Below are 14,857 nucleotides of genomic sequence, written 5' to 3'. Positions count from 1 at the left end.
CATTCTTCACTCCTTCCTATTCTGTTAGGTGATCACCATCTACTCCTGCAAGTACCCTGAGACCCTCCTTCTACCCTACAGATCAGATCAGTTACCACAGCTCTGAAACCTCCACCATCCTCTCCCGCCACATTTGTCACCGTTTCTTGGCCAGACTGCTGCTCCGACTGCCTCCACTTGAGTGTTTCTCAAAGTGTGGAACATGTACTACTGGTGGTCCCCAACATGATGCTAAGTAGTTCTTAAGAGTCTTTTCTTTTTTAATGATTAATGCTTTTTTATATTATATATTAAAATAAATTCTCAAGGTGCACATTAAGACATTTCTCACAGGTATAAATGCTTTGAACAAACTTTCATAGATGTCAGAATAACTGGAAGACTTTTAAAAATGTCACTGCCTGGGGCACCTCACGGGGTGGGGATGGGCATCAGGTCCGGAAACCCCCAGGTGCTCCTAATGTGCAGACAAGTTCGGGAGCAACTCCATTAGAATAAGCCTGAAACAGACATTTAAGGGAAAAGGCTGAGTCCATCTAGTGAAATTAGGTAAACAGTCTACATACGGTAAACAGAAAAGGAACCCATCTCACCCTGCTTTGCACAGGACTTTAGGACTGAGAGTCAGGCACCCTAGGTTGCCCCTCAGTCCCAGGCAAACTGGACAGCTGGTCACCCTACTATGATAAGGCAGTGTCTGAAGTTTGGGAATGAGTGCTAGCATTTCTCAAAATGTGTTCAGCACAAAATGCTATGGACTCTCCCCGAGGTGTTAACAGCTGTGTGCCTACAAATGCTTCCACTATGGAATAAACTTGAAAGACCTCAGGTATATCCCATGATAAATGATTAAGTTAATGGTTTTCCTTAATGCCAGATTCTCAGAATTGTCAGTGTGCTCTGGTCATTTACACTAAGAAGGTAGCATTTCTCTAAGTATCTGAGGGCCATTTTTTTGTGAAGTACTTTATATCTGAGGTTTTGAGGAAACTTCTTGTTAAATGTTGCTTTGCCTGTACCCCTAGACAATTTTAGGAAAATATGAATCTGATAATCTTCCTTCTTCATTATCAATCCTGGACTTAAAAAGTCCAAACTCCTTAGCAGGTGGTCTGCTTTTCCAGCTCTGCCATTTTTTATCCGTTCCTGTGCTTTTTCTTAAACTTGTGGAAGCATTTAAATCACCTGGGGATACTACTGCATGGCTGAATCTGATTCACTAGGATTGGGGCAGGCCTGAGACTATTTCTAGTGAGGCTCGCTCTCAAATGATGACTTCACTGCTGATCCAGGACCACGCTTCTGAGTAGCAGGGCTCTTATCATGTTCAACTCTAAAGGATTCTGTCTTTCCTGTAAGCCTCTGTGCCTCAAAGGTACTTTTCCCACCTAATAACTTCCTACTCAGCCTTCAAGATGCTCAAGAACACATTCCCTAGAGAAGATGACCTCCAATGTCCTCTCAAACAGAACTGCACATCCCAGCTTTATTTTATGTTGAGAGTTCCATTCTGGTGCTTTGCTCTGTTGTAGCTTGGCTATTTTTTTCTGCCTCTCCCAAACTAAGCTCTCTGACAGCCTTCTTATCTTTAAATGCCCAATGCCTGGAATATAGTAGCTACTCAACAAATCTACATAGAAAGAAGGAGTGGCCATGCAAAGGACTTAGTGCATGAACCTGGTCAAGGGAAGACTTTTAGAAAATAAGGTCGATATGCAGAATAAAGTCTGTTGGTTTGGATTTTGTGGTCAGGGATCTTCAATAAAAGAAATAAGAAGACTCTATACTCACACTGTAGAGAATTAAATCACAAAGCAATATTATCACCTATTTTTTATACTATACAAAAAAATAAATAAATTCCCAGGTTTCTTAAAATGAAAACTAAACCCAGAAAATCTTCTGATTAACATTTAACAGACTAAAATCTCCATGCACAGTGGGAAATGAAACACCATTTGACCTCTAAATGTGTTCATCTACTTTATAGAGAATTCTTCTGACAATTTTAAGTTTAAACAACCCTTTGTGAAAAGAGTACTCCAGTAGGTTTAATGCAGTCACAGCTGTCAAAATCATGGGCAATGTATCACACTTGAGAGCATTTGAAAATGTGTCAATAATTATAATTAGACACTTGTACCAGATCTAATATACTTTCACTACCCTTTAACTTCGACTGATGTGAAATTAAAACCAGTTTCTGAAAAGTGCAACTCTTAGATCATAATTTAATTCTAAAGCAGATATAAAACCTGTCACACTACAGAGATACAGTATGTTTTACTCCAGAGAAGAAAGGGCCATGGTATTGTAATACATCATTTTAGGTAAGGTGACCACCTTTAATACTGAAAGGGTAAAATACATTACTGAGGTGACATAATCTTCCAATATTTACTTCATTCGTTTGTATTTAAAGATTTCTCTTCAAAATTATGCATGACTTACAGCCCGGAGATCATAACTGTTAATATTTTGGTTTCTTTCCTATCAGTCTTTTTTTTCTCTATATCCATGTGTATATAACAACAAATCTTGACTTGTACTATGTTTTATATTTATTTATGTTTATGGAATTGTACTTTGGAACTGTACATAATTTATGTGTATGGAATTATAATATGTTTTAGTGTCCTTTTTCTTTTTCTTTTTTGTTTTTTTACAGAATGTTGTTTTGTATACTCCCCATGGTCATACACTCACTCCAAAAATTTCTGCATGCCTATCACGGATAAGGCAGTATACTAGGCATAGGACACACACACACACACACACACACACACACACACACACACAAAACTAAACAAACATAGTCTCTGTTCTTGATATTTACTTATAAATATACTGGCAGTACATATGGTAGTACATGCAACATATAAAAAAGAAGAAAGAACCTAACTAGATGGAAAAGACAACAAAAGTGTCTTTGAGAAAGTAACTTTAAAGATGAGATTTGTCCCTGAAAATCCATCTAAAATAATATTTTGTGTGATTACACAATATTCCATTTTACAAATATATTATATATAGGTTATATATATAGGTTATTGTAGAAAATTGGTTTCCATTTTTCTTTTTTTTTTTATGCTACTCTACAGCTAGAGGAATAAATTTGTATATTTAAAGAGCTTTAGTAAGTGACTTTTTTATAATGAGTAACCAAGAGCTCAAAATCTTTTCCAGGAAAATTACATTTACATTAGCAGCCCAAAATTTCCAAGTCTTTCAAATGAAAAAATCCAGGACGTTGCTTAATTTTTGGGGAGCCAATTCTAAGGAAAAATGCAGTACAGGGAGCAAACATGAATTTTATACTACATTTTATTTACTTGGGTTTGAATTTTTAAATGTATCTAACTTGGTAACCACCAGATATTAAACTATACCTCAAAATTACCAATAATACCTATTTTATCTTTTTCATATTACAAAATACTTTGAAAGATCAAAAGCCAACTCCTCCAGTCTGCTCCAAAGTCATAAATAAAATGTTGCAGTTTCTTAAAGATGGTCCATCATATGCCTACTGCTTTTTTTTAAAGCTATTATAAAACTTTTCCTCTAAGTCTAAAAATCCATTGCCTCTATTCTTGATCAATAATAAAAAGCTGACTATATGAGTTTCTTGGTCACTGAATACCCACTTACCATTCACTGCATATTAAAAAAAAATAATCATCAGCCATAGAAGCTCTGCTTTTAACTTAAAGCACAAACCAGACACAGTGCTTTAAAACAATCAAAGTAAAGCTGTGGTTAGCAAGGCTTCTAGAGCTCAGAGTTCTTCACAAACTCCAAATTTATATGGGAGGAAAAAAAAACAAAAATACACATCAAGCTCCATTTACTGGAAGGACCAAAAAAAGGAGAGATTGAAAGAGAATCAACAAATTATCAGACTTTAGAAATTGCTGAGTCTTTGCCCTTCTTAACAGATGAGAAAAGAGAACTACCATGAAGAAAAAAGGTTAAGAAAGTGACTTTCTTGGGCCACAAAATTGGTTTACTTCATAGATCAAACTAGTGCTTGAGTCCTGTGGGTTGCTTTCTCATTTCCATCATGCCACACTGCTTCACTAACACAACTCAAAAACCCAATTCATGGTATAACCTATACTGTAATTTAAAATGTAAACACCCTTTGATTCAGCAATCCCAATCCTTGATATTTACCCCCAGATATACAAGAGATAGATGTACCAATACACCTACATATAAATCAATAAGTAGGCATAGTAGTACATGTTAAGAATAGTCACTGCAACATTGTTAACATATAAAGTTACTTAAAATAATAAGTAAAAGACTGGTTAAATAAATTATGATATATCCACACAATGGAATCTTTTTCAAAGGAATGAGGAAACTCTGTTTACACTGATCGGAAAAAATTTCTCAGATAATTAAGTGAAAAAAGCCAGGTAAAGAACTGAAATGTGCAAATATGATATAATATATACAGGAAAACACATTAGTATATGTTTGTAAATGTAAAGACTATCACCGAAAAAATATACAATTAGTTTTAATGGTGTTTTCCTCCAGGAAGAGAAAGTAGAAGGCTAGAGGACAAAAGTTACCTTTCACTACATACCCTTCCTATCCTTTAAATCTTGTATTGAGCACATGTAACATAGCATAAATTTCATTTCTAAAACATAAAATATCATAATGAATAAAAATGTTATTTTTAAGAAAAAATGTATAGGAACCCATATTAACATGCACGCATAATGAAGTAAAACTATCCATGAAATAGAAATAAAAACACCAATTTGAATTTAAAAAAAAAATGTATGGCCCAAAAAGGAGACTGAAACATTCATGGACAAAATCCTCTATGAGAACAAATGAAATGCCTTCTTGGAAGATTTCCATGCTCAATACCCATATCTAAGAAGGATTCACTCCACCTTAAATGCTTAAAATGTCCTAAAACAATAAGATCTTTAGGGATCAAAACAGAGCCAAGTGGGAGAAGGCAGGGCAACTGGGGTGGACCTCACTGATTAAGTACCAATGAGTTGGAGGGAATCCCAAACAACCACACCAAGATAAGAAGGAAAAAAAAAGCATCTGAATTTGAAAAGGACATTCCTTTCTAAACTGGCTAAAGGCAAGAATAAATGCCAGGCAGCCATCCTCCTCCTGCCTATTTCCCTGTCTCGGGGCTAAAGAAACCACTTTACCTATCATCTGTATTACAAAAAGCAACATGCTTAAAATCCCTTTCACCTAAATGCATAAGGCTCAGAGAAATAGGCATAAACATAAATTACAGATGTCACCTATCAAACAGTATACCTGTCTTTGATTCAGTGAGCAGATGTTTATTAGTTCCCATGTTCAAAAATAAAAGACTGTTATTGTACTCCTTTATTAGGATAAACATTTGATTTATTTGCAAGGTAGGGCACTTGACCCCAAAAAGTCAATAAGAGACTTTGAACTGTTTGTAGCCGGTTCATTTTATCATTCAGACCTTAGCCCACTTTTCCCATTTCCAAAAGGGATCTCTCGCCCCAGATCCAACGCCCCAGCACAGCCTTTGCATCCTCTCACACGGGTCCAGGCTCCAAAACAAACCCATGGCTCCGATCTTATCACCAAGGTTCCAGTGCCATATTTCCCACTCCTCACTAGACTCAAAAGCCTTCTTCCATGTACTTGTTCCAACAAAACCTCAACCCCAACGCCATGCCCTATCCCAAATCAGTTCCTCTTAACAATCTTCCCTTTTAAAATCAACACCATTCTCCCAGTAATCCAAGTTCCAAAAGTCAAATAACATTTGCTCCCTCCACTCTCTCTTCATAAATTCCACCTACTTGCATTTCCCCTTAGCTGCTAGGCATCCCTCCTCATCTCTAAACTAATTATCTGTGGCCAACAGAAGGCTATAGAACTGGGGTCTCAAACTCATGCCTATAGGGACAATGCAGTTAGCATATAGGAGGGAGGGAGGGAGGCAGGGAGGGAGGGAGGAGAGGAAGGAAGGGAGGGAGGGAGGGAGGGAGGAAGGAAAAACAGCAACTGATACTGGGCCTCAATGTCTGGGAGAAAACAGGATAAGCTGGGACTGCGGTGAAAACAGCATACATGTCTCCTCAGACAGACACAATTACAAGGAGCTCTGGCAGATTCCTGCAGGAATATGGGTCTGGTGCTGCCAGCTCTCTCAATTTTGCAGAAACGGGTAGAAATTTGGACTTTTTGCAGGAAATTTCCCCATATTTAAATGCTGACAACCATTTCAAAAATAAAAGTTTAAAATGCATTATCAAACAGGACACAACTGTGAGGCACAGTCAGCCTAGGGGCCACCAGTTCCCAACCTCTGCTGTGAAGTGTAATGACTTGGGTACGTATGTACAGCCTGGGTTATAAGTTCAGACGTGACCTTAGACATTTTCCATCATCCGTCTGAGTCTGTTTCTCCTTCTGTAAAATGGGCATAATAAGAGTAGGTACCTCAAGGAGTGAGTGTGAACATTAAATAGAGAATTCAAGTAAGGGGCTTGAGTGGGGCCTCCTTTATATGTATTAGTTATATCTTACTGTAGCTATTTTAGAATCAAGTCTAAAACCTTTTACCTAGCATTCAAAGTAAACCATATTATGACTCTAAATCTCCCTTTCTAAGTTTTCTTCTGTGCTCACCTTAAGGTACTCTACACAGTCATATCGCAAAGAACTTTTAACTTCCAAGAGTTACCATATACGGCCAAAAATAAAAAAGGTGGGGGAGGGTGTGCGATACAACCACCTAATTCGTATTGGCCAATCTACTCCCTGGAATTAACGCAAAACCGAAGACATCAATCTGCTGTTCCTTCCAGTTGCCTCAAGTCTTGATGCCTCTTGGAGAAACTGTACCTCAAGGCACTGTGTGTGATTCTAGTGATTAAAAATATATGCAACCATGTTTTGTACAATTGGGCCCCTAAACAAAAGCCAACTACCTCACACTCACTTGCCCCATTCCTGGTTTTGGAATGTTGCCTATTCCACAACCTACACACATAGACCTCTCAAAATGATAACATCAAAATGGGGCAGCCAAACAGTCACTTCCTCAAAGGTGTTGGCTGATTCTTATCCCTCTGTATCTTGTGACCAAGATACTCAGCATTCTGCCATTTATTGTTAGATGTGTGATTCTTCAATCCTTTACTCAAGTGCACCTTAAGTTCCCCTTAGTTTTACTGAACTTGATAAATACTTAACACATGAAGGGAAAAGAGGGGAAAAGATGAATGGGGCAGCAGCAAGGCAGGGAAATTTTAATAAGAACAATGATAACTGCTGCCACTAATTAAGCTCTTACTTACATCTTTGAATGCTTTAAGTAAGCATTCCCATACTCTCTCCTACTAACCTTGTTTTATATTTCTGAACAAAAAATGCATGGGGTCATTTTCCCCACCTCTCTCCCATCCTTTTGGTGCCCATGACCTGTACAGGCACTCCTGCTGTTTCCTTATTACTGAAAGTCACCATCCTATTCAAATATAATCTAAATAAACAGGGAGCTAAGTGGCTCCTGCCACCAGCTTAAAGTAATTAGCCCCACCTTTGATGCTGATTAGGATCAAGATGAGGATGCACTCTTGGAGCTGGTCCAAAGCACATATCAGTCACTTTAATCTGATTTGGAGAACCAAGCAAAGACTCCTACACAAAGAAAAGAACAAGGGGGTGAGGGGGGAGGAGGAGGGGTGTGGACCATCTGTAGAATGACTGAGGCTCATATAAAAAACAAAATAAAATTCTCATCCAGATTAGCAACTATTCGATAAAAAAAAATTAAGGCTGATTCTCACAATATCCAGAACAGTTTTTTGTTTTCGTTTTTGTTTTTTAATTGCTGGTTAGAACCCATTAGCAAGTTGTGAAATCAATTGATTAGACAGACCAGAATTTTTTTTAATAAAAATTGAAAAGAAATTAGGAAGCACTGCAATATTGTTTTGTAAAACTTGCCATACTCATAAAGTAAGAGAATATTTGTTCTTGTCACCTGTTGTGCACAACAGTTCAGTTCTTCAAGTTCAAAAAAACCTATAAAAAACTATCATTTGGCACTGTCATCCCTTACCATTTTCCTTATTCCTGAAAAGAAAGGTAAGGGTCACTCTAGATAATCCTTTACACTTTTTCTTCTTAATGGTTGTTCCTATGTTTATTGCTATCGTGTCTAAGTCCCTGACATCAAGTTATAAGTCCAAAAATGCCAGGCTTCTTGGTGCTATTTCCTTATAAGCATTAACCTACCACTTACGGACAAGCACTTTGTATTTTTACCCAGAGTATAACACCATTCATTAATAGCTACAATAGTGGTATATTCAGAACTCAGTTTAAAATATCTCCTCAATCTAGCCCCTCTACACCAGATATGCTTTTTCTCAAGTTCTTTTTTATTGCACGTTTTTCTCAGCAACCCCTTTCTAATCTCCAAGTATCATCCCATATCTAATATCCAGTCTTGTCCAAGACTCCTACCTTTCTTTATCTCCTCTGTATATTTCTCATCAGTTATTTTTCAGACGTTCAATCAATAATTCTTCCATAATAGGCTAAAAAAGAAAAAGAAACAAAAACTAGAGCAATCTTATTTTCAATGGCATCCATGCTGCATGGTGGCTTGAGCAAGGCACCCGGCCATCAAATATTCAAGGGAAATGGTCTAGGTCATATGCCCACACAAATCAGCCCTTAAAACCTATCAAAAGAGGAGTTTCCTTAGGGGTCCATCTCTTTCCAAAGAGGTCATCCACATTCCACCCCTCGCATGAGCTCTGCCTGCCAGTTTCTAGTCAACTATTTAAGAACATAAGCAACAGGACGAAGTCAGTATAAAGGAGTCAATTCACCAGCTGTTTGCATCCCAGCCATACATGGTACCACATAATTCCTTGCTCTGTGGGATATAAAACATCAGTTGAGACAGACTTCCTAATAAAGTAGGTGTCATCCTTAAGTCCAAAATCAATCTAAAAAGGAAACATATACATATAGATATTTGTTGAATTCACTAAGTACAAGTTACAATATCTTGTATATAAAGAGGGTATATAAAAAAGTTTCTTCTACCTCATTTCTACCCTGCTTCCCAAACTCATCCTTAAGGCCTACTGAGTCTGGCATCTATGCTCCCTCTAATGGACAATCATCCATTCATACAATCATCCATTCATTCTCTCAGCGTTCCCTGATTAAAAAACGATTTATTGACTGTGTGGTCTGGGCCAGGCATTGTGTTAGGTGCAAAAGATACACAAAAGATGAATAGGACACAGTCTTTACCCTTGAGGAGCCCAATGAGAGAATTTAAAAGATTTTAAATTGGTGAAGAGGAATTGTGTGGAACAAATAAATGTAGGAATAAATAACTTGAAATCCTTGCCTTCAAAGAGATCAGTCAAGTCCTAGAATAAGTAGTGAAGATGACAAAACGCTAGGAAAATGTCAAAAGGCAAAATCCAGGAAGCATTCTTGCTTGCAATGAGATTATTCTGAGCCCTGAAGAATTTGACTCTCCTTAAGAGTGGGGGAAGGGCAACACAGAAGAACAGAACATCAGAGGCTTGGCCTCCTGACGAGAGAGTTGAACTCTTGGAGACACATCAGGACACCTGTGCTAAATAGAACCCCTGACCTTGCCTTATCCTCCAAAAAAACAACCTTCACCTACTGCATGAACCTCCACACAATTTGGAAAGACTAAAATTTAAAGTCGCTTTCCCAGTCACAGAAATAAGGCCAAATACCCAGAGCAAACAATGAAGCAACTCTAATGGGCAAAGTGGAATGTTGGTCAGAGACTGAAACCCCAAAATCAAACAAATGAGTGGTAGTGGCTCAGGAAAACAAAGCTCTCATGGATCCCAGAAGAGTCTTTAGACATATAAACAAGCTCAGATTTCCAAAAATGCATATAAGAGCACAGGAGTATTATTCAACAGTACGGTCAGTTAGAATATTGGGGGAAGGGGGAAGAATTTGTTTTAACTTTGAAAAAGAAGCTGCTGGGTCTTTTTTTTAATTTTGAGAGCTTAAGTTCAAGCAAAACTAAATCCCATCTTAACCAAAGGCCATGATGTGCCAACCACACCAATTTGATGAAGCTCTTTCAAAAGAAATCTTTAATTTGAATGCCCTTTCCAATAGCCAAGTTCTGGTTTGGAACTTCTGACTCTTAAATAAGCATGGCAAGCAAGGGCAGTCTATGGCCAACTGCTAAAAAAGAAGAGGTAAACCTTCCACTTGATTCTTCTGAGAGCTGGAATTGGCCACAGAAAGAAACACAAAGTTTTCACTCTAAGAGATCAAAGAAGGCATTTTGTTACCAGGAAACCCAATTCAAATCCTCATTTCCAGGAATAAAGCCACAGTGCCCAATACTTGCTTTGGGAAAATAAAACAGGAGACTATGCAAACTCCAATTAAAATCTCTGATGGCTTTATTTCCCAGCCTCACCAGTTTAATGCTGTTAACATTTTACCCAGGCATTGCCTTAACTTAAGTACTGGCTTCCCCGCTATGAATGGTCATACTTAACCACTGGGTAAAAACAAAAACATTTTAACACTTCATGAAAGCATTCTTTGCCTCATCCTGAGCACTAGGTGTATAAGACATGGTGATGCTGAGAAGTGCCAGCTCTCACGTAACTGCAGTCAGGAGAAACCACACTGCCGCCCATGCTATTATTTTAGTCATACTGGTATGCCCTGCTTTTCGAATGTTCATGTTATGCCACTTTGCTTACACGAAAGATCAACGTTAGCACCTGTTTTCACTAACCAAAAGAAACCTGAAGAGAATTTTCACTTTTATGAAATAGCTGAAAAAGAAAATAGCATTTGCTTTGCAGGGAGTCCTTCTAGAGGCAACAGGCACCTTCAGCACCCAGAGTGGCACCACCAAGCTTCTTCCCCAGGAACCACCACATTCAGCATCTCGGCATCAAGCTGCCATAGCTTTGAACTGTGTCTGCAAGCATCTGTGCTTTATCTCAATTTACTTTGTGCATTCCTGCTTTTACTATATGTTTATGTTTATGTTATTGTAGGTTTTATGTGTTATTTGCTATGGCTTAGTAGGTTATTTGGGGGGCTTCTGAGAATGCTCAAAAATTTCTCCATGTTAATTAATGGCAACTGCTTTTTCCCTTTGTCATTTAGGCTTACAAATGGTTTCATAAGAACACTCTACTTTCGGATAGTGGGGGAAACCTATATTGGAAATGAGAGTGAAAGCAAGAGAAAATAGAAATTTACCTCAATCTTATTCGGGTATGACAACAATCAGCTTTGCTTTAATTATCACCAGGGGTCTTGTCAATCAGCCTTCATTCTTGGGTGTCTACTTCACACAGGCACCGAGCTAAGTCTATAGTCAGAACGAAACAGGAAATAGTCCCCAAGTAATCATTTTGTTAATCGTTATGTGTTTAATTTTCTTTCTTTTTTTTTTTTTTTTTACAGAAAGTACGTATCATGTATGTAGGTTATAAAGTCTAAAAGTAAAATCAGCACCCAGGAACTCATCGCTCAATCCAAAAACCAAAATATCATCACAACTATATCATTACCTACCTCCTCCACCTTTATCCCCAGGTCCCTGAAAAACAAACACAAATACACACACACAAACACACACCAGATAATCATTATCCTGACATGGCGGTATCCGAAGAAGTATGTATGAATACATCTTTGTAATTACCTCCTATTCCAAACAAGTGAGTTAGCTTTCCAACTATGGCAGTGATATATCCTTTTAAAAGATATCTAAGTATTTTTTTTACTTTTTTAAAAAGGTCAATTGTGCTTTAAAAAAAAAAACTTTAACAAAGTGAGACATAGCTATAGTAAACTCATGAAGACAGCGTATGAATGAAATTTGGCAAACATTGGCGAAAGTGACAGAACATGGGTTCCCGAGTCCCATGAGCTCCTGGTTCAAATCTCCACTCCACTGTTGATTAGCTCTACAACTTGGGCAACACACTTAATTTTGTCAAGCCTCAATTTCTTACTGTAAAAGAGTGAACTAATGAAACATATGGTTGTTGTGAAAACATAATGAAAAAGCTCATGTAAAGAGCTAAACACTGTGCCTGGCACATATCCAACCCCTCCTCCCATCATTATATCTGTCATCAAATTCACTCAAAATATATCAAAGGGTTTTGCCATCATCAATAGTTAAATTCTCCCTAATTTCTAACAAGTTGTGTGTTGATTTCTTCATGTAAAAATAAATCAAGATGCAGGGATCTAAGAGCAGAACAAGCACAGAGGACTGTTCCCAGGTCCCGGCTCCTTCTTACCTAAAGTACCTTATAGGTGCATCGATGCCGTCTCCAATTCATGACCTGGAGAATAGCAGGATTATTTTTCAAATCCATTTCTGCTACATCGTCCCTCCTCCAAAAGGCTTGACTACTCAATCCTACCTAACCTAGAAACCTATCGTGATCATCACAGGACTAGTTCAGCGCAATCCAGTGTAAGATCGAGGCACAGTATCTATTTACTGATTCAAGCACTGATATCAGTTTTGTGGATAGATGCAAAAAATTTGGAAAATCACTACTATGAAAAAAAATCACAAAGCTATTAAGGAAATTTAGTTCCTCACTTCCAAAATTAATCACAGACATACCAAGTTTTATTGTGCTTTGCTTTATTGAACTTCACAGGTGTTTTGTTTTTGTTTTTGTTTCTGTTTTCTTTTACCAAATTGAAAGCAAAACCCTTCACCTGCAAATAGATCAAGACTCACTTTATGGTGATACTTTACCACGATGGTTTGAAAAAGAACTTGCAGCACCTCCGATTCATGCCTATAATTACATTCCTGAATATTCCTCCATCTTTACTCTGCTTCCTCACTATTCTTTTAAATTACTTAGCGTTAACAATAAACTTATTTGGATTCAAATAATCACTCTCTTCCAAGGTACAAAAGTTGAAAAATGACTACCTAAATCAAGTTTTATTTAAAAACCACTCTCTATTTCAAGTAAAACTCACCCATACTGCTGGAGAAAAAAGAGCATGAATCTATTCTATACACATCCCAGCCCCTTATTTTTGCCATCTCTCCAAAGTTTATTGCACAACATCATTTACCAAGTTTGAGTATTTGCATGAGAGAAGACAACAGAAATGCTATCATCCAACACAATTCCACGAATTTAAGGCCTACACATTTCAGCTTCAAAAGACTTCTGTTTTTTTAATTCCAGGACAGAAAACAAAAACAAATGAATCATAAAAAAAAAGTGATTTGATATTAGAAGCCAGGTGATCCAAGTCCTGTCCAGGATAACTTCCTGACCCCTGTATCCCCATCAGTGAAATGAGTGAGGCCCATGTTTCATACTTAAGCATACTGTAAAGCTGGATGGCAAACCCAGTGTCTGAGGTCAGCATAAGTCTAGTGTCTGCTGGCTGCCCAGGCCTGGGACCCTGGCCAGCCACCCACCTCCAGAGACAAGTGCCAGGACATACTATAGTGTTTCCATTTAAGGCCTGCCACTTGGATCAGCCCATCTCTGAAATGTCTTAACACCATCTTTCCAGGAAGAATCTTTTTGGGGGAAAAGGGAGGTGGTGTCTATTTTTTGCCACCGCCTTCCCTTGGGCTGTCAGAGCAGTCTGCATCTCTGGGACAGGGTTCTTTAAAATCACTGGGTTATGTCTATGTCTCAGTTTGAGACCTCTTTTCAAAAAGATACAAAATATGTATGAGGTCAGTCCTTTTTCTCATCATCTAACTCCCATCACACACACCTCAAGAATGAAAAGCCCAATAAAATTAATAAATCCACTGTATTACTTCACTGCCTCTCTCAAAAAACCTAATTAAGCACAACTTTTTAACCAAGGCTTTTCTTCTGCTGCTAAGTGGAATGTTTTATTCCCTAAGTAGCTTCCTCTACAGCTTCTCTCCCATGCAAGAAGCGTTTAAAACTCCAGGGAAATGAGGGTGGGGTGGGGGTGGGAGCCATATATTGCACAAATTGGACAGAACTGAGCCAGTCTAGAACCCGACGAAAGTTAGTGAATCCGATGGCCACAGAGGCCCACATCTCTCCCCATTGCACCCTGGGTTCTAGCCTCACTGTTTTTGGTTACAGTGTTGAAGGAAGGGTTTTAAACTTGGCAAAGTACCGTGCAACATCTGTAACCACATTTGCCTTCTGGGGATCGGAAGATGAATCCCACATTCCTGGCTTTGAAGCTTTTTGAAACTGCAGCTAGGAAGAACGGAGGGAGGGAGGGAGTTAAGCAGAGTTTATTGGCTGTGTCTCCAGCAGAAAATTCCTCTTGGAAGAGACAGATATTTCGAGGGTGGGGGTGTTTCGCCCATCCCTTTACTCCCAACCAAGCTCGGCTAGAAGGTGAGCCCCGTGGCCCCGCGGCCAGATCGATTTACAAGTCAGGGACGCGCACCCAGAAGGAGTTCACTACATACATATACATACACACAGACACACAGACTGCAAACCAGAGACGCCCCACTCCATCCCTCTGCCCTCTCCCATATCCCACCAGCAGTTCAGGCCCAACGCAAGACAGTTTTGTTCCGCTGCTGCTTCCCCCACCGAGAGTGGATCGAGCTTGGGGGAGAAAGGAATGAAAGCGAGGAGGAGGCACCGCAGACGCCCACCCTCCCACCCCCAATCCCTACCTCTCCTCCCGCTAGGCTCCCTCCTCCCTCGATCCACCCGGCTCCGGCAGGCGCGTCCGGCGACCTGCCCTCACCTCTGGTCCCGCGGCGGCCGGGGCAGAGCCGGGGGAGGCGGAGTGCGAGCCTGCCGGGCGCTGCAGGTCG

At 39.0% G+C, this 14,857-nt stretch overlaps 1 protein-coding gene across 8 annotated transcripts in view; it reads right to left on the bottom strand.

Annotated features, from left to right (window-relative positions):
* Positions 1–14,857, bottom strand: part of ACVR1 (activin A receptor type 1) — a 122,205-nt gene extending 107,348 nt beyond the window's left edge. For 2 of the 8 annotated variants that reach the window (XM_011359063.1, XM_023530026.1), the window contains exons 1-4: positions 14,788–14,857; positions 11,290–11,401; positions 8,509–8,582; positions 7,577–7,677 (exon numbers count right to left, since the gene is read on the bottom strand). Coding sequence is in view for 2 of the 8 variants with exons in the window: in XM_023530026.1 (XP_023385794.1) it covers positions 7,577–7,635 (59 nt within the window). In the remaining 6 variants the exon portion in view is untranslated. Of the gene's footprint in view, positions 1–7,576; positions 7,678–8,508; positions 8,583–11,289; positions 11,402–14,713; positions 14,733–14,787 lie in introns of those variants that run through there. The other 6 variants (XM_011359081.2, XM_023530027.1, XM_011359091.1 and 3 more) reach the window with 5 other exon arrangements.

The sequence above is a fragment of the Pteropus vampyrus genome, unplaced genomic scaffold (genome assembly GCF_000151845.1).
Source record: "Pteropus vampyrus isolate Shadow unplaced genomic scaffold, Pvam_2.0 Scaffold2, whole genome shotgun sequence".
NCBI lineage: Eukaryota > Metazoa > Chordata > Mammalia > Chiroptera > Pteropodidae > Pteropus > Pteropus vampyrus.
This window is presented reverse-complemented; position numbering and strand designations above follow the sequence as displayed.